The sequence below is a fragment of the Chiloscyllium plagiosum genome, chromosome 34 (assembly GCF_004010195.1).
Source record: "Chiloscyllium plagiosum isolate BGI_BamShark_2017 chromosome 34, ASM401019v2, whole genome shotgun sequence".
In the NCBI taxonomy this organism is placed as follows: domain Eukaryota; kingdom Metazoa; phylum Chordata; class Chondrichthyes; order Orectolobiformes; family Hemiscylliidae; genus Chiloscyllium; species Chiloscyllium plagiosum.
Window position 1 is genome coordinate 27,938,503 of NC_057743.1, and position 21,049 is coordinate 27,959,551.

The window sequence follows — 21,049 nt, forward strand, 5'->3', positions numbered from 1 at the left end:
CTTTCTTAAACAGTGGCACCACGTTAGCCAACCTCCAGTCTTCTGGCACCTCACCGGTGACTATCGATGATACAAATATCTCAGCAAGAGGCCCAACAATCACTTCTCTAGCCTCCCACAGAGTTCTCGGGTACATCTGATCAGGTCCTGGGGATTTATCCACCTTTACTGGTTTCAAGACATCCAGCACTTCCTCCTCTGAAATCTGGACATTTTGCAAGATGTCACCATCTATTTCCCTACAGTATATATCATCCATATCCTTTTCCACAGTAAATACTGATGCAAAATACTCATTTGGTATCTCCCCCATTTTCTGTGGCTCCACACAAAGGCTGCCTTGCTGATCTTTGAGGGGAGAAAGTGAGGTCTGCAGATGCTGGAGATCAGAGCTGAAAATGTGTTGCTGGAAAAGCGCAGCAGGTCAGGCAGCATCCAGGGAACAGGAGAATCGACGTTTCGGGCTGCCCGAAACGTCGATTCTCCTGATCTTTGAGGGGCCCTATTCTCTCCCTAGTTACCCTTTCTTCCTTAAGTGGATAGACACTTATACATTTACAGACTAGCGTGGGGGCGGGGGGGGGGGGGGGGTTATGCTTTGACAACAGAATTGAATTAGAGTCATGGAGTCATACAGAATAGACCCTTCGGTCCTACCAGTCCATGCCAAACATAATTCCAAACTGAACGAATCCCTCCTGCCTGCTCCTGGCCCTTATCTCTCTAAACCTTTCCTATTCATGTATTTATCTAAGTGTCTTTTAAACGTTGTGACTGTGCCCACATCCACCACTTCCTCAGGAAGTTCATTCCACACACGAACCACCCTGTGTAAAGAAATTACCCCTTCTGCCTTGTTTAAATCTCTCTCCTCTCATCTTAAAGATGTGCCCCCTTGCCTTGAAATCCCCCATCCTCAGGAAAAGTGCTCCACCATTAACCCAGGCCTCACTAATCACAACTCAAATTTAAAAAGTACTTATCCAAGTCTCAATGTAACCAATCATGTGGCCAATGATGGTTAAGCTTTAAGGCAGAAAAGGCACAAGGTGTAGAAAGTTCTAAAGTCTATCAATCTGGTGTTCTTGCACGTGTGGTCAAGTCACTAAACACACACATTGTCTCTGGGAAACATGAGCTGAACATCTTGTTCTGTTGCTGGCTTTCCTCCAAACTCAAACTCCTTGCCCACAAACACCGTTCATACAGAACAACTAGAAAACAGCTCTGCAAAACAGGCAACTGGTCAAACAGCCAATTATCTGGACCACATGGTTTCAAAGGAATGCTTTCTAAAAATAATTCCAATGGATCTTTTTACTGACCTTTTAAAAAAAACACAATCCAGGCAATTCCACAATCCTTCAACCTCATGTCCATAATCACATTAAATATGAAGTGTCTTCGTAACAGAATAAATGGCCCTTTTTAAAGCTGCATATGACTGAAAGCCTCTTAAAGAATTATTACTCCCTGCTGCCTCCAGCACACGTATTCTTTACAAGTACTTATCCAAATTTCTTTTCAAAAGTATTATTGGAAGTGCTTCTGTCAGCCTTACAGCCAGTGTATTTTCAATCAAATCAATCACCTGTGCGATGGGGGTCAAAGGTCAGCATGCGATACAGCTTCCCTCCAGTTCATTCCCAATGAGCTACTCAGAGCAAGGTGGGTCGGGGGTTGGGGGGGTGGAGGTGGGATTGGTGGCAACCAGAGGTGGGGGAGGTGCAGGGTACTCGCAGGCTTGTTGTCCAAGTGGGCAGAGAAGGAACAGATAAAATCACTCAAACACCCTGTGCTGGGAATTTGGGTTAAGAAACTGACATTTAGCTGAAGTCTTAAACCAACCTATCACCCAAAAATGCCCCTGGCCAACCAGTGCATTAAAAACAGCCTTTAACCCAAAGTTATCATTGACTGATCAGTGATGACTATTTTATTGCAGTGGTCCCTGTGGAGCTGAGTTCAGGATCGAGGTTGTTTGTTATTTGGATCGATCTATTTATTTAAGTTCCCCAGTGTAATCAATAGCATCCTGAATACCACAGTTCCCCTCTGCCATCAATGGGTTTCTTTTCCATGATGGTTTGATGAGCTCGAACATCAAAAGGTTTTGTTCTTTTTAATCTTTTGTTGCATTATTTGCCTTTAAAGTCTTGTGGCTAAGTCAGAGGGCCAGTCAGTCCTCATGGGATCATCGAGGTGACTGCAGAGTGCTCTCACAGGGTGGAGGCCTCGCTGGGCCAAGCAATGGAGAGGCTGCTGGGACTCCTGAGTTAGCCTGTGGTCATCGCATATAGCCACTGACCCAAAGTCCTTCCATTCTCTAACTACACTGTGGGATCACCTTCACCACGTGGATTGCAGCAGTTAAAGAAGTCCTATATTACAGACAACATTCCCAGCTGAATATATATCAGACAAAGTTGGAGAAAATGAGGACTGCAGATGCTGAAGATCAGAGTCGAGAGTGTGGTGCTGGAAAAGCACAGCCGGTCAGGCAGCATCCGAGGAGCAGGAGAGTCGACGTTTTGGGCATAAGCCATTTATCACAGTTGGTACAGAGGCAGGGTGTACCAGAATAGATCTGGTATGGCCTAGGGAGTAGGTTTGGCTGCCAACCCAGTAGATACTGGGGGTTAACAGTTATCAGTCAACTTGGCATTACACAGCTTAATGATTGCTAGCCCAATAGTTCAGGGAAGTTTAATCAAAATCTGCACACAAGTATTGATCAGAACATTTTGACATAACACACACCGAAGGTCTTTCAACAATGGCAAAGCTGCAAATGTCAGAGAGATGCTTGAGACAGAGGACAGGGTGGAATGTGTGTGCCTCTCTCTGTAAGCCTGTATCTCTTTGGATGAGAGAAAGAAATATTCATAAATTGCATGTGAATTCATGTGCAGTGTTTGTCTCTGTGCTGCATGCATTTGTACTGTAATATTTGCTTGTATGTGTGTCTGAACAAGTCAACAACATCCATATCATAAAGACCATATATTTAATTTTGAGTATTTTGTTGTGAAATGAAATGGAAAATGAACTGGTTCAAGAACAAAGATTTGTTGAAGAATTGCTGCACTTTTTAAAATCAAGTTACCTGACACTCATTGCAAGTGTTGTTTATACAGCTGTGTGCTCAAGCATTGGAGGGGGCATGGGGTAGAAGGACGAGGAAGGAGTGAGAAGGGGGGACATTTGCAGATGAGCTGGAACAAAGGGCTGTGTACGAATGGAGCCAGCAACACGTAGTTGATTGGTCTCTAGGACTAATGACCAGTTATCAATGCCTGCCAACAGTGATGTGATTGGCTCTAAGCAACTGAACAGCTCGGGTCTGTGACTGTTTGAGAAAAGCCATCAGATCTCTGCAAAGGCCGCAGCTGTCTCTTTTCTCTGCAGTAAAAACCACCTCAAGCCTGAAGAGAGGTGGCTCTTAACTAGTAAACCAGAGACTTTGTAAGTCTGAACCAGCTGCCTTTAACCTTCTGCAAGCAGGTGAAAGAGAGGAGTAGCACATCGAGACAAACCAAAAGGACCATCTCAACAAACCTCATCACCAGGGACCAGTGAACTGCCTTCCTGGTCTTTTCCCATGATCATCACACATGTTTAATTCCCACATATGTCTGTATGTGTGTGTCGGGTGGGCGGATGTTCAGAAACTGATGGGGAGTTGAGTTTTAACTAGTATGTTGACTTATATGTTGAAAATTTATAATTGTTGACCAAGAGCTTGAATCTATTTGTAATAAATAGTAATTCTTCTTCAGTATAGGAACCTAGTCCATGCTTTCTGTCCAGTTGGGTCTGTGAGATAGATAATTTTGCTACTGTATACGTTTTAAAACCTTTAAGTTTCGTGATGATTTCATGAATCGTGGGGTTGATTTCCAATGTGCCACCTCACTGAGGCGTAACAATATCAGTGTTATCCTGTTGTATGAGTAACATTTGTGTTTGTATAATGTTCATGCTTGAGTGTGTAATTTGTCTGTGTCACGTCCCTGTGTATGTGGGAAGCAGCTGCAAAGATTGTATGTACAGTCATGATTACTTTACAGAGATAACTAATTATTAAATATAGACTGAATTATTTTACATGCATTGGGTTTCGGGAGAGGGAGCTATATTTCTGGTCACAGTGCTTTGAACAGGACTGTACTATAAGACGGTCATTGATGAACTAATTTACCCAACACAGATCAATACATTCATGTTGTACAATGCTAATAACCCTGTCAGATCTACATGTAAGAACCAACAGCACAGCTCTTTGTGAAAACAACTACATTGACTGGTGTCAGGGCACTTTCAACGTTGGAAGCGCCCACGTTTCATTTCCCTGTTTTTAAGAAATGCCTTGTGGATCGCTGATTGAAAAGAGATTCAGGATGCAGTGATACCAGGACATTCTGAGAGCAACCTATTTCAATGGGCTGGAAAGTACAAAGGTAGAGAAACAGAATTTTATTTTTGAAAGTGTGTTGCCAAGGAGACGGTCTGAAAGGCACTGTGGAAAATGAAGGTAAAGGGGCTGGGGATGTCTCTGGAATGGAAAAACACCAATGTATTTATGGCACCACCTGTGTTACCTTAACTTGTGCAATTCACTGAATTAACAGAGGGAGATGTTGGATTTCAGGTCGCTTCTACTGAGCAACTCTCTCCCTCACATACTCACGCACTCAGAGTCACACACAAGCATATCTGCATAAAGTTTCTGTACTGTATACCCACATGCGTCAATGCTTAATGTTGCTCAGCTCAGCCAACACCAAGTGAATAATTAAAGAGTAAATTTGGATGGTACAAATTGCTCTCAAATTAAATTTTAGCATCTCAATGTTCGGTTATGTTAATAATTAACATCGGGACTCATTAAAGTTGGATTCTATGCCTGGAAATTAACTCATTTTAATGTTTTATTTGAGGTGGAGGAGGCCTGGGATTATGAACTCCACAGTGAGCTCTTTCCAAAACCAATGGCTCAGAGATCTCAGACAGGTGTGGGCTGAAAGAGATTACAGTGATGGAGAGAAGACACAGGCATGGAGATGTTTGAAAAACAAGGATGCATTTTAAAATCGAGGTGCCACCAGAGCAAGAGCCAGTGAGTAGGGGGATGGTGAGTGAATAGAAACTCTGTGCAAACTTAGATACAGGCAGCAGAGTTTCAGATAAGATCAATGTTAAAGTGATTCTGAAGGCTGTCAGAGGGTCCAGGAGAAAATGGGCTGAGACACGACCAGAGAAAGGCAATGTCAAATGAACATTACAATCTCACACCGGGTGAATAGATGCCCTGCAGAGTTCAATGAGATTGCTACAAGCAATCAAAAGGGCAGGTTTTGGAAGCATGGAGGGAAGGAGTGTCAGTGAGGAACTGATAGAGATGGGGCAGGAGCATCAGAAGACAGAGAGAGGGCAGAAATCCCAGCAACTGGGAGTGATTAACGAGTGTGAGGAAGAATTTGAGACTGGAGGAGGTGGTACAGCCAAGAGGAATGTGCGTGCAGCGGGATTTACAAAGGAGGTGAAACAGGCTGAGTTTAGTGAATCTGGGATGGGTCAATGCGACATCAATGATAAAGCGAGTGATTGCAACAGCCTTAAGACTGCTCACTAAGGGGGAACTCGGTGGGTGAAAATAAAAGTCCTTTTGTAGGACAATTACACAATGTATTCAAGCATTGATACAGCGCCATGGGACAGCAGGTATAGGGTCAGAGACACCGGAGCTATTCCGATGTCAAATTGGTCATCAAAGGGATGACTGAAGAGGCTGGACCTGTTGTCTCTGGGAAGGAGGAGACTGAGGGGGTGACCTAATGGACCCATTCAAAATCCTGAAGGATTTGATATGGTAGGTGAAGAGGTTTTCACCTGAAGTCTACCATCCACCACCCTTTGCTTTCACACTTAACAAGCCAATGTATTAATTATTTATCCAACATGGACCCGTGCAAAACTAACATAATGTGACGTTTTATAAAACAAAATCTAATTCAGATTTGACAGCATCCGAGGAGCAGGAAAGTCAGCATTTCGGTCTGAAACCCTTCATTTCGCCATAAAGCATCGACTCTCCAGCTCCTCGGATACTGCCTGACCTGGTGTGCTTTTCTACTTTCACATTTATTGAGTCTGGCTTCCAGCATCTGCCGACCTTACGGTCTTCACTTCAGATTTTATTGTATCGAAAAGAAATCTTGATGCATTTGCTACATTTACAATCTTTCAGTTACAAAAAGGCTTACAGCAACTAACATTTCATTCAAAGACCACATTCATTAACAACAACAAGCAGTGGAATTCATGGAGCCACTGTAGCTGTCAAATAAACTGTGAAATGCAAGCATCCTACTGCAATAATGGAAGTTAAAAATCACACAGCATTTTTAACTTTGTACACCTCAGTTCAACACCGGCATCTCCAAATCATGACGACTATCGACAGCAATAATGGAAGGTTGTGAAATCAATCATGCGGCATTAATTCAGCAATGGAAACTTTCAGGTTTATAGGAACAGAGAGAAATGGCAATTTTTTTTAACAATCCAGATTCTTTTTGAAAGATTTAAAGAGCAGGACTATTAAATGCCTTCAGGGCTTGGAAGCTCCCATTGTCAATTGACAGTTCCTCTTGACATTTTGGACAGTCCACTTGACAGTGGCTTCTGGGGTTATTTTTGAATGCAGTTCCACTGAATGTGATAGTTAATACATTGATGCACTTTGTATCCACATTTGTGCTTACAATTCACATTTCCGAAGGGCACCTGACCTACCCTACCATAGGGGTATCTTACTGATCCAAAGGGGAATCCTGACTATCCAAAGAAATACATACAGCTCATACCTACTCTTCTCAGTTGCACTGTGCATACTTTGCGTTTCACATGCTTGGGCTACCAAGAGCCAACTTGAATGGTAACGGCTGCAGATTCATATGATCAGCTCAATGTGTGATCTACAACCTGGCTGCAAGGATGGGAAATGCTGGGGTTTTTTAAGCGTAATCTTGCTATTTTTGCCACAGCAGAGAGGCCCTCCAACGTTATGAAAATCTAGGCCAGCCCGTTGCGTGGAAATCTCAGCCTCAGGATAACAATGAAGGTGGACACTAACAAATGCAAGGCAAAAGAAATCATTTGACCAGATGGAGCACTTGAAGCACATAGTGAAAGTCCAATTTAAAGGAAGCTAAACAGATACATGTGGGAAAAAGTGAGGACTGCAGATGCTGGAGATGAAAGTCAAAGAGTGTGGTGCTGGAAAAGCACAGACAAAAGTCTCAAGAATGAGACTCATTCTCAATAAAGAGCTTATGCTCGAAACATCGATTCTCCTACTCCTTAGATGCTGCCTGACCAAGATACCTGAGGGACAAAAGAATAGGCTGAGACGAAGCAAGAGGAGGAAGGGCCATGTGCATTTTGGTCAGATCTGTGAGACAGTAAGGCATGGATTCCATGCTGTGTTTTCCTTTTAATTTTAAGTAAGGCATGAAGAGGATGGTCATGGAAAATTAAAGAGCAGCGCTGCTGCAGAACTACCTCAACCACCCTCAACAAAGCTCCGTACTAAATGGATTCATATGAAGCTGCAGCCTAGTCATCTGGTATCAGCTATAGCTCAGTGACTGGACTGCCAGAAAATTGTGTGTTCAACTCCTACTCAGAAGACTTGAGCAATTAAGTTGAGGTAACACTCCAATGTACCACTGACACAGTGTGGCACTGTTAGATTAGATTAGATTCCCTACAGTGTGGAAACAGGCCCTTCAGCCCAGTTCGACCCCCCAAAGAGTAACCCACCCAGACCCATTTCCCTAACAGTATGGGCAATTTAGCATGGCCAATTCACCTGACCTGCACATGTTTGGATTGTGGGAGGAAACCGGAGCACCCGGAGGAAACCCACGCAGACATGGGGAGAATGTGCAAACTCCACACAGACAGTTGTCCAAGGCTGGAATTGAACCTGGGACCCTGGTGCTGTGAGGCAGCAGTGCTAACCACTGAGCCACCATGCCACCTATTTGGACTGACAGTAAGCCAAGGCTCTCAAGAAGGGCTTATGCCCGAAACGTCGATTCTCCTGTTCCTTGGATGCTGCCTGACCTGCTGCGCTTTTCCAGCGACACATTTTCGTCTCTGAGATGGATATCAATAATCCCATGGCAGTGTTCGAAGAACAACAGGGCAGATATCCCCTTGTTGATTTTTTTTTGATAATTACCCCTCGACCAACCACTGCAAACAGATCATGTGGTCCTTCAAGAAGGTACGAAATAGCAGCAGGAGACCTGCCCTGTCATTTAATAAAGTGTTGGCTGAACCTTGACATCAAGTCCATCTTCTCATCCTTACCTTATATCCCTCAGTTGCCTCAGCATCTAACCATCTAACCATCTAATACTGAAAGACTAAGCATCTGCAGAATAGAATTGCAGAGATTCGCACCCTGAAGGCTGAAGAAATCTCTCCTCATTCTGTCCAAAATGGCCAACTTCCTCATCTCGAATGCCCCTGAATTTTCCAGTTAGTGGAAACTGTTTCCCAAAGTCAACTCTGTCAAACCTTTAAGAATTTTACACCCATCCATGAGTTTACCTTATTGTTGTTTTGGGGAGCGTATTGTACAGACATTGGCTGCCACATTCCCCACCTGACAACAGGGTTACATTTTAAAGCTATTTCTTCTTTAGTTAAAGTGGCAGAAGATATAGTTGTTCTCTCTTCTGCTGCTCTCCCAATCTTTTGGCATTATAGTGGGGATCCTTATGTACAGAGAGTTCCAAAGACTAAGCCTCAGACATTGGGCAAGAGAGAGATGGTGACTGACTGCAAGCAAGAGGCAGAGCATTAGGACAGAAACGGGGGAGGAAGAAGTGAAACAAATAGGAGTGAGAATATCATTGTAATTGTCTGAGAGAAGATGGATCACCAGAAATAGGAGAGTGTGTCAGAGGATTGGATACACTGCTGCCCAGTGACCAGTTTCTCAGTTGGGCACTGATGTCCTTTGATCAAGGGAATCCAGCCAAGGTTGACCTGTTGTGCACACGACACAGAAACAGGCCCGTTTTTGTTTTTGTAACTAGTCACTCGCCCTAGTAAAAATACCCGGGTATCCAATTAGTATTTACAAGCAACGCCTTTTCAGGGCAATACAAACCATCAAAGGTGAGGGCAGGATAGAGGTGCAGGGAAAGCAGGATGGAGTTGGAGAGGGAGATAAAGCGGTGTATCCACAGGGGTGCCCACCTCTCTCTCTAAAGGCACCAAGGGCATTAATGGCCACCATTTTCAGCTGGGTTAATCCCAGTAGGATGAGACCTTTACGTGGTGGTTAATTGGTCATTTAAGAGTATCAGGCTGGAAGGTTGACCAGAATTTGATTCTGGTGCAGGTTAGCATACAGTGGAAATTGGAGACATTACCTCCCTGCCTCATGAAGTGCCTTTCTCACCTTCAGACATTTGCAGCCTCTAGGGGCCAGAAGATTCTCCCCAGTGAGCGGCAGAGACACACACACTCACAGTTTAATACATGCAGAGCGGGAACACGCATACCCACACACGCACGCACGTGCGCACACACCCAAACACACACATGTACGCGTGCGCGTGTACACACACCTTTATACATGCAGAGCAAGAGCACGTATACACACACACACATATTTATACATGTAGAGGGAGAGCACGCACACACACACACACACACCGAGTTATACATGCAGAGGGAGAGCACACACACCCATGCACACATATTTATACATGCAGAGCGAGAGTACACACATGCACGCATTTATTTATGCAGAGGGAGAGCACAAACATGCACGCACGTGCACACACACACGCACACACATGTTTATACATGTAGAGGGAGAGCACGCACACACACACACACATTTATACATATAGAGGAAGAGCACACACACGCACATACACACACACTTATAAATGCAGAGAGAGCACACACGCACACATGCACTCACACTTATACATGCAGAGGGAGCACACACACACTTTTATACATGTGGGGGAGAACATGCACACGTACATGCATATGCACACACACACTCACTTATACAGGCAGAGGGAGCACACATACACACAAAGTGAATGTAATAGCAAAGAATATAATTTGCATACAGTCTGGTTTTTTTTCGACAAAAATGTGAACAGCCTCATAGGCTGGTCAAACTGATTACAACAGCCATTAGCAGAAGGATTAAGTTCCTGCCTGTGTAATTAAATGATTCATTTGGGGGCCATCACGTATCTTGCTGGCTTAGCTCCGAAATCCATATGTTACCTCATATGAAAGTGATTTGGCAGGACTATTAGTGAAGACCGACTTTATGTGAGAGTTTAGTTTGCACCGCATGAGGACTGCTATAAAAATTAGAATTGGTCAGGGAGAGACAGGAATGGGTGAAGGGAACGGTCTCCCTCCAGCACTGCACTCTGGTATCCTGGACAGTAATCACTTCATTATTATTCCAGACTGATTATTTTAAACCCTCTGCGACTTCAGCTCGCTCTATTTCATCATTTCTCCAGACACTTGAATCTAAGCAGGCACCTCCAGTGCAGTATTGAGGGGTGCTGCATTGACAGAGATGCCATTTTTTGACACTACGATGGAATCGCCTTCTTGGGTGGACGTAATTTGAAGACCAGCAGTGAAATTATCTCAGTGTCCTGGACCATATTCATTTCTTAACCAATAAGATCCTCATTCAGCAACTTCCACACCCACAACCCATCTAGAAGGACAAATGTAGCAAATATATGGGATCACCACCACTTTCATGTTCCCCTCCAAGCCACTCATCATCCTCACTTGGAAATATATCTCTGTTCCTTCACTGTCACTGAGTCAAAATCCTGGAATTCCCTCCCTAAGGGCAGGAGGATATGGCGGTTCAAATAGGCAGCTTACCTCCACTTTCCCAAGGGCAACTAGGGAAGGGCAATAAATGCTAGCCAGCTAGCAATACCCATATCCCACAAATGAATTTTTACAAAAATCACAGGAACAGATCATCTGGTCACTATTACACTGTTGTTTCTGGGAGCTTGCTGTGCACAAATTAGCTGACATGCTTCCTGCAGTACGACAATGACTACATTTCAAAATTACTCCATTGATTATTAAGACCCTTCAGAAAGTCCTGATGATGTGACCAATGCTGTAGCATTGCAGGTCTTTCCCTCTGTCTGTCTGTCTGTCTCTCTCTCTCTCTTTCTTCCTTTCTCCTCCTTTAAAAATGAACATGTGAGCAATTGAGTGTGACTCCATCCAACCTACCAAACTGTCCCAACCTCCACGTGGCCGGTGTCACAATGCTGCCTCCAATCCAGAAGAAGTCCTCAGCGAGGCGGGAAATGGAGGATTGATGTCGAGTGACCAAGCGATGGGACTTGACGTAGCTCATCGTCACCACCGTCTGAGAGATCTCATCGATTCCTCCCTCAGGATTTAATGTCGAAAATCAGATGCAAAAATCACCAAACATTCTCTTCCCTGTGATCTTGATCTGCATCAGTGATCCCAGCCTGCAATCCTGAAATGCCTCCGGCATAGCGCCTCCTTTAGGAGTGACAGCCCATTGATCCTCTGTTACAGCCTTGTCAATCGGTGCTCACCATTAGCCATATCATCCAGCTTCATCGCAGGCAGAAGGGGACCACCTTGAGTTCTTCCCAATCTGCGTCTCCCTCACCCTCTCCAACAAAATGGCAGTCTTCTTGCAGGAGCCTCCTAGCTGAGTGTCAGAGGGAGCTCTCTGGGGCTGCCGCTCTCCTTACAAAAGCCTGGTTGGAGAATGCAGTGTGACCGGACCGGTGTGTCAGGGAATCTCTCAGATCACACGAGCTTTCCTCTGGGGCTTGTGCTGATAATACAGATGCTAGCTGCATTGACACGTCCCAATAGAGACCAAATCGGCTTCAGCCTGTAATCCAAATCTGTCAACTCACACACAGGCGAGGGCTTCTATACAGCAGCAGCTTGACCCTTGTCAGGCCAGAAGGAAAGAGCTGGGATTATCCGTTCTCTAAGATCCCCAATCCCAATCAGGACCATTTTAAATCAAAGGCAGCTCCACTCTATGAACCATATGGTTTCAGAGCAGCCAGGGCTTCTCCCAGTCCATTGACACGGGACTGTGTCAATGGATAGAATCCTTGGAGCTTGGCCCCTTCGCCTTCTGCCTGCAGTTAACAAGAAGCAAACAAAGGTAATCCCTGATCTAATCCTCCAGGGACACAACAGTCTATACTGACACAGCCCCTGTACAGCTCCGTCCTCCCTAGCAACATCCGGCATGCCCCCCTCTCACCCCCACATCGGTTACTCCTCAGCGCAGCTTTCAAACACCCGGGCATGCTCACAGTGTTGCTGTTTAATATTTTAAACTGAAAAGATATTCACTTCCTGGGCATCAGGCAACACAGAGATCGAATTGCAATACCTTTGATGCCAGGTTCAAAGCGTGCCACCTTTACACAATCCCCTTCACACTGGCTGCTTTCATCAATTCTCCATGACTATATTTGGACACAGGTACATAATTGCCAATAATACTAAAGACCTTATAAGAATAACCCACAATAATATGCTACAATATCCTATAATTGCCAAAATATATACACCCTGAAGTGACACCCCTACAAAATATTTTTCCAGTGCCTTTTAACAAAACCTACCTGAGATATCCCGTAATAGTTCCTTACAATATTCCTTTCTAGAATATATAACAATACTCCATTACAAACCCCTGGAGTAATTGCTGGTAACGACACACCATATTATCTTCTCAAAGGCAATTATAGGCGGATATAAAACTCTGCCCATGCCAGCAATGCTCACATTCCAGAAACAAATATTTTAAAAGTCCTTTAATACATTATAATAATGGTATAAAATCTCCCAGTAATAATGCGCCATTCAACACCCTGAAACAATACCATTATGCACCAAACCTTCTTTCCTTACAAAGAAATTCTTGAGAACTTTGTGTGTTAAAGGTGAAAGAGTGAAATAGCTCTGACTCCGAGCTCAGTGCCAACTCCCAAAGTCTGGTCATCGAATAGAGACCCACAAAAGCAGCAATTCCCACTCTGAGTCTGTCACAGACTCCCACCATGGAGTACTGCCACAGTAACACCACAAGGTGCACACAGCAATAACACCATGGGGAGCACAAAATAATAACAGCACAGAGAACACAATAGTGACACCATGGAGAACACAACAGTAATACAAGGGGAACACACAATAGTGACACCATGGAGAACACAACAGTAATACAATGGGGAACACACAATAGTGACACCATGGAGAACACAACAATAATACAAGGGGAACACACAATAGTGACACCATGGAGAACACAACAGTAATACAATGGGGAACACACTAGTGACACTATGGAGAACATAATAGTAATACAATGGGGACCACACTAGTGACATCATGGAGAACACAACAGTAATACAATGGGGAACACACTAGTGACACCATGGAGAACACAACAGTAACACATTGGGGAACACACAATAGTGACACCATGGAGAACACAATAGTAATACAATGGGGAACACACAATAGTGGCACCATGGAGAACACAACAGTAATACAATGGGGAACACACACTAGTGACACCATGGAGAACACAACAGTAACACATTGGGGAACACACAATAGTGATGACACCATGGAGAACACAACAGTAACACATTGGGGAACACACAATCATAATATTGTGGGGAACAAGTCTGATAGGGCAGTCATCACCCTCAGATCTCACAATGTAAAGAGGAAAGCCTTGGTTCCCCTGACTGGAGCTGGCTTTTCCAATCTGGCTACTTCCTTTGCCATAAAACAGAAGGAAACCATTTGGTCCATTCAGTACTGGGTGGACTTTTTGAGAGAACTTTCCAATTAATTCTACCCCCACGCTTTTTCCATTTAGCCTTACAAATGATTGCTTTTCAAGTATTTATCCACTTCCATTTTGAAAATTATGATTGAATCTGCTTCCAACAGGCAGATCAGAACAGTGTGCTGCATCAAAACAACTCACCTCCTTTCCCCTTCTGGCACTTTTGCTAATTATTTCAAACATTATCATCAACAGCACTCATTTCCTAATACATCAGTTAGATCTAATGACCTAAAGCAGCTGTCCAGAGATTTGTGAACAAAATCTGAGCCGACATTCCAGTGCAGTATTAGGTGAACGCTACAATGGCCTTTTAACTGTGACAGTAAAGCAAGGCTCTCCCAGGTGGATGGAAAAGATCCCAGGACAGTTTTTGAGGAGCAGAGGATTTCACCCTGTCTCCTGGGTCCCATTCATCCCACAGCCAACATCAGTGAAAACATATCTCATTATATCTGTGGGAGCTTGCTGTGCACAAATTGGTTGCTGCATTCCCTACATTACAACAGTGATGACACTTTAAAAAGCGCATTATTGGCTGCAAGCTCTTTGGCATGTCTCTTTAAAAGGGGCTATATAGAAATACAATTTGTTGTTATAAAATGCAAACTCTTACTTCAAACTCTTAGTTCCTGAATAGGCAAGAAAATTATAAGCCACTGTATTGGGTCCATCTCAGCAACAGCAGCCATGGCTATCTAAACAGAGTGGGTTAGAAGGAAAGGATTGGTTCGAAGCCATTACAGCAGCCAAAATAAAATACTCAGAAAGCAGGGAGATGTCAAACAAAACAAGTGGAAGGAACAAAGCTGCCATCAGTGTGTTCCCTTTAGAACTATGTGTTAGTTCACAAGAATTGAGGACGGGATTCTTCAAGAAATGGCACTGAGCAATAAGATATTCACACACAGTTTATTAAAACACTCGATCATTCTGTTTGACAGAGGTCAGCCAGACTTCCAGGCTGCTGCACAGCTTAACAACATTAATGACTGAAATGTCATAGGGACTCAGTTGGCAGCGCTCCCTCCACAATCCTGCACAATATCTTCAGGAGACTTTCGTTTGGATTTGATTTGATTTGTTATTGTCACATGTACTGAGGTACAGTGAAACATTTTGTTCTGTGTGCAGTATAGACGGATCATACTGTAAAAAAAGGCATTAGGGTAATGGAACAGAGCGAGTAAAACAATGTCACAGCCGCAGAGAAGGTGCCCAGAGAGCATTTCGTTATCGTGGGTCCAACTGCTTCCTCCAAAACCGTGACCCTGCTCCCACCCTCATCCTTCTCACAGGAGGGGCTTCAAAATGTGCCATGCACCTGAGATTTCTGCCGTATGTAGATATGTGGCCTGCCCACATTTCATCCTCCTTATGCAGTCAATAGTCCCATCGAACCATCGCTGAGAGCAGTCGGTGTGTGTGTGTGTGCCACAGCGCAGAGCAGGTGAGAAGTGTGCTGTAAAATGTTCAGGAAGCAGCACTGCATTACTTGAGCGATGAAGCTGTACCTGTCCTTCCCAGCTCCTCCGGTCCCTCAGTGTCTATTACTGGTGCCTGTATCTGTTGACATCAGGCACCTCTATGTACTGCACATGGATCAGCCTCCAGCATGTATAGACATCTGATATCGCTCAGGCACGGCAATTCTGCCCCATTCATGCATGGATACTGAGTGTGAGTGGAATAGTTTGTCTCACTGAAATGTGCCTTAATACCGAAAGGGTTGTGGGAACCGCTGTCCTCCAGTCATCAGTCTTCTCCAGGGAAGCCATTGGACACCTTCTCACATCTGCCTGCCTCCTAAAGTCGATACGATTGAAAGGTGCCATGTGACCCCTGGGGCCTGACCTCCCTGGTCTCCAAGGCTGACTGCAGATACTTTCTTTCTCAAGCTGTTCAAATGTGTTATGACCCATCACTGGAGCATGTGGGAGTATTCCTGACCCAGAGGTAGAGAGACTACCATTGCACCGCACGAGCCACACTCCAAGCTGGCTGTAACTGTGCTGTTGCCATGGACAGCAGCACTTAGTTCCTCCTCTCTGCTTTGCCATAAGGCCCTCTTCTAAGCTCCTAATATCATTGGTATGATAGAAGAAACTCTCTCAATATCTAATCCATGCTGGATCTGTCCTGGGACAGTGTAGGCGAAAGTGGGTACTGCATATGCTGGAGATTAAGGTCAAGATTAGAGTGGTGCTGGAAAAGCACTGCAGGTCAGGCAGCATCCGACGTTTCGGGCAAAAGCCCTTCATCAGGAATGGACATCTATTCTGTACCTAACTCAGGTCTGTGCAACTGGAGGTCTCTGGGACAGGATGTGACCTGCCAAGGGCTCCCATCCAGGGAGGACATATGCAATAGGTGGGAGGCAGGAATGGCACAGTTAGCTCAGCATGGGTTCAATTCCTCTAGTGGCTGAGGACACCATGAAGGTCCCACCTTCTTGACCTGAGGTGTGGTGACCCTCAGGTTAAAGCACCAGCAGTTATTTCCATCCAATGAGAGAGGGTCACTATGGTGCTTGTATGCAATCTCAGCTGGATGTAAAAATCTCACATTACTACACTGACAATGAGCAGGTTCTGGCCAAAATTGGTTCCTTTAACCAATATCTCTGAGACAGATTATCTGCTGGTTTATCTTTTGCTGTTTCACGGATCTTGATGAGAGTAAATTTGCAACAGTGTTAATCTTTAATTACAACAATAACTGCATTACACTTTAATTACAACAATAACTGTACTTCATAAAATTACTTACTTGACTATGAGACGTCATTGAAAGGTGCTATATTTCAAGTCCCTTATTTAAGTAGATTGTTTCCTATTGACTAATTCTTAGTTCCTGAGGGATTATAAGGTTCTGTTAGCCATAAACACTATGTGCACATTAAACTAAAGCCACAATTAGAACTGCCCCTGCGATAGTTGGGCCTTTGAGAAGGGAAGACAAACTGCTCTGAATGTAAAATTTGAATTACAATCACAAAAGAGATGGGGGTCAAACTCCAAACATGGTTCAATGTTCCCCTGCTCCCCCCCCCCCCCAAAAAAACCCTTAGCTGACAGAAAGACCCCTTTCAAACAGCCAGTATGCAGTTTAGTGTGCAGGTTCATAGTTCCTTGAAGGTGGAGACACAGGTAAACAGGATAGTAAAAATGATGTTTGGTACATTTGCCTTTATTGGTCAGTCTATCGAGTGTAGGGGTTCAGAGGTCATGTTGCGGCAGTACAGGACATTGGTTAGGCCACTTTGGGAATACCGCAATCAATTCGGTTCACTCTGCTATAGGAATGATGTTACACTTGAAACAGTTCAGAAAAGATTTACAAGAACGATGTCAGGGTCAGAGAGTTTGAGCAATGGGGAGAGGCTGAATAGGCTGGAACTGCTTTCTCTGCAGCATCAGAGTGAGGGGTGACCTTATATAGGTTTATAAAATCATGAGGGTCATGGATAGGGTGAATACCCAAGGTCTTTTTCCTACGGTATGGGAGTCCAAAACTAGAGCACATAGGTGTTAGGTGAGAGGAGAAAGATTTAAAAGAGATCTAAGGGACAACTTCTTCATTCAGAGGGTGGTGCGTGTATGGAATGAGCTGCCAGAGGAAGTGGTGGAGGCTGGTACAATTACAACATTTAAAAGGCATCTGAATGGGTATGCGAATAGAAGGGTTTAGAGGGATATGGGCCAAGTGCTGGCAAATGGGACTGGATTAATTTGGAATATCTGGTCAGTACAGATGGGTTGGACTGAAGGGTCTGTTTCCCTGCTGTACAGCTCTAAGAGTCTTCCCACGCTTGACTGTCAATTTGACACTGAGTGACTGGTTAGAGACGAAAAAGCTACGAATGCTAGAATCCAATGTGGACAAGCAGGAGGCTGGAAGAACACACAGCAAGCCAGGCAGCATCAGGAGGGGGAGAAGTCAATGTTTTGGGTGTGACATTTCTTCAGGACTTGGGGTGAAGAAGGGTTACACTCGAAGCGTTGACTTCTCCTGATGCTGACTGGCTTGCTGTGTTCTTCCAGTCTCCTGCCTGTCTAAACTGGGTGACTGGTTGACAGTGATAAAGCAGACCAAGCTTATAATAGTGAACATCACTTCAAAACATACGATTGCACACAAAGCAGCTTGAGACCCCTCAGTGAGATGGGACAAGGTCCACAAGGTGATATTGTTACAGAGAAAAAAAACAGTTACAAATGTTCAGCAGGTACTACCATTAATAACAAAAAAGAGAGTGTATCAGGTCCTAGTGCATCATTCGAATTGGGAGCAGGTTCGTGAGAGGAGGTGTTATCACATTTAAGGACATAAAGGAGATTTAGGGAACTACAAAAAACATATTTTGTAACATGGGTAAAATAATATTTACCTTCCCGTCCCTAATTTCTTTGCAACAAGACAGAGTTAACTAGGTAGTTAGGGATGAGAGTCAGGTTCAGGGCAATGGTGTCAGACTTCCCCAGAATATTAAACAGGGAGATGAGGGACAAGTCAGGAGAGAAACAATGTGAGGGTAAGATGCACCCTGGAGTTCTTATTCAGCACTGAGTGATACTAGATGCAAAACCTTCTTTTTTTGTTACTTGGCGCCTCGACATCAGAAAGAATTAGAGACAGAGAATGCAATTTACTTTGTTAAACAGATTTTTAGGCAGACAGTCTGCAGAAAATATCATTGAGACAAACTGCCTCTATATTTGGCTCAGAGAAAATGTCTTACTTCAATCTCCTTCAGATTAGTCAAGTTCTCATGGGGAGAAAGCCGGAAGGTACGAGAAAGATGGGCAGCAGAATTGAACAAAATGAAATTCCTGAGCGTTGCTGTGTCTTGCAATGTCAGCAGTTACTCAGTAGGTCTCACCTTCACCCCTGAGCCTGAGCTGAAGCCCAGTGACAGATGCTGGAGCACACAGCGCAGGTTGGTGCTCCTTGTGCAGGATGGAAGCATTGCTGGAATTGCCATCAGTATACATTTGCAACCAAGGCTCTGTCTTCCCAAGTAGATGTAAAAGATTCCACTCCCACTATTTTGAAGCTAAAAAACTCACAAAACGTTTACTCTGATTTTGCTTCACAGATGCTGCCAGACTTGCTGACTTTTTTTTATCTCTGATAAACAGCATCTTGCAGTTTCTAAAACTAGGGGATGTAGTGATTGCAATAAGGCCAGCCAGGGGGACCTCACAGAAGAGGAGTTCTCTGATTGGGGCTGTTAATCTGGTCCAATCAGGGAGCCCTGGCTGACAGATAAGAGCAGGAGTGTTCAGTCTGAGAGCTGGCTCTGTGGGAGCTGGATCAGTGTCCAGGACTCTGCACATGTAAATAAAGGGCTACCTGTTCTCTGGAATCATTTCAGGGGTTACTGATTAAAAATCTGGGGTCTCCCAGTTAAAACAGAGACTAAGACAATATTTTCCTCTCAGAAGCACACGCGTTTTTGTGCGTGTTTTCCAGAAAATATGGCGAAAGCAGGGCCCTTGAATAATTTTGAAGCCCAGAGTAGATAGATTGTTGATCATCAAGGAAGTGAAAGGTGAGAAAAAGAACCAGAAATGACATCACTGCCGGAAATGCTGTCACCACCGGAAATGACATCACCGACCCAAGGAAGCCTAAACACATACATAAAAAGCAGGCCATACCACCATTGCTTCACCGGAGGCTCACTAATGATGTTACCTAGTATGGTGTTGAAATGGTTAAAAACAAACCTTCCAGCTCAGCGAGCAAACTACATCCAAAACCTCAACCTGAGCTACAAATCTTCTCAAGCGTCACTAATGTGAAAGGCTGTCAGGGCTGGGCAGGAATGTGAATTTGGGGTTATAATTAGATTGGCCATGATTTTATTGAATGGTGGAGCAGGTATGAGGGAATGAATGGTCAGCTCCTGCCCTCAAGTTGTATGTTTGTTTGTATATTCCCAACTATCCCCATATCTCTTGTTTCCATGAGTATCTGGAAATCTATTGACCTCAGCTCTGAACATGCTCAATAACTGGGTCTCACAACCACTAAGACACAGAATTCCATGGACTCACCAACCTCTGAGTGAAGACATTCGTCCTCATCTCAGTCCTAAATAAAAAAAAGCCTTTTTTGTTTCATTTTGAGATTGTATCCTTTTGTTCTAGGGCCCACTGCCAGGGTAAACATCAATTCTGCATTGATCCTGTGTAGCCCTGCAACAGTTTTATAGGGTTTAGTGAGATTGTCTGTAATTCTTCTAAAATCTTGAGGCCCGGTCCCCTCAAGTTTGGGTTCCACAGCAAAGAATGCACCCATTCTACCCCTACAACTGTCTGTTCACACTCCCTAACAGTTACAGTATAGACTGGAGTTTGCGCAAACATTGAGATTTGAACCCACCGCAAGCAAGTGTATAATAAAAAGCTATTCTACAGTGTCTACTGAAACCTGCAAAATTACGTCTGATTAACTGCACTTCCCTTGTGCAGTTGTTGTTTCAGATTGCACTAGCACTCCGGGAAATGGTGATAAATTTGCTGCATTTCTAATTCCTCTGTTCTGAGGGATTTTACCAGATTAACTTTACATACATCATTCGCATTTAATGAATATTCAGTATCACCCTTCCTTAAATCAGCATTTAATAAGGTTTCAGTGAGAGTCTGAGCAGCCTTCACAATGGGAAATGGTTGCACTTCCCATTGATAGTTACTGCAGTCCGAAATGAAAAAGAAATCACTTTCGATTAGCACTGTGAATGGGAAACATTTAACCATGAATCAAATTAAACTGTCCAGCTTTTGTTTTCGAAAATAAATACTATAAATTATCACTGCTATTTGTAGCAAAACCATTGGAACTGCAAGAATTGCCAGACATTTGATAAATGGGAGAAATGTATTTTATTGTCTAGAAATGTCTATCCAAGCCAAATAGCTCTCCCAATTATCGTCTGCTCCATTTCTGCTTAGGGATTCAAATTCCCTTCAGCCCCCTAACTGTCCAGACCTCTCCTAGTTCACTGTTATTTAACATGAGTGAGCCACGCACAAAGTAGACTAGCAGACTGTTCGACCGCAGAGGGCA

The 21,049-nt window shown here is 44.0% G+C and overlaps 1 protein-coding gene across 4 annotated transcripts in view; it reads right to left on the reverse strand.

Moving 5' to 3' along the window:
• Positions 1–12,049, reverse strand: part of plch2a (phospholipase C, eta 2a) — a 154,621-nt gene extending 142,572 nt beyond the window's left edge. For 2 of the 4 annotated variants that reach the window (XM_043676013.1, XM_043676011.1), the window contains exon 1: positions 11,335–12,023. In XM_043676013.1, coding sequence (XP_043531948.1) covers positions 11,335–11,461 — 127 coding nt within the window. In that variant the 5' untranslated portion in view covers positions 11,462–12,023. Of the gene's footprint in view, positions 1–11,334 lie in introns of all 4 variants that reach the window. The other 2 variants (XM_043676012.1, XM_043676014.1) reach the window with 2 other exon arrangements.
• Between the last annotated feature and the right edge of the window lie 9,000 nt (positions 12,050–21,049).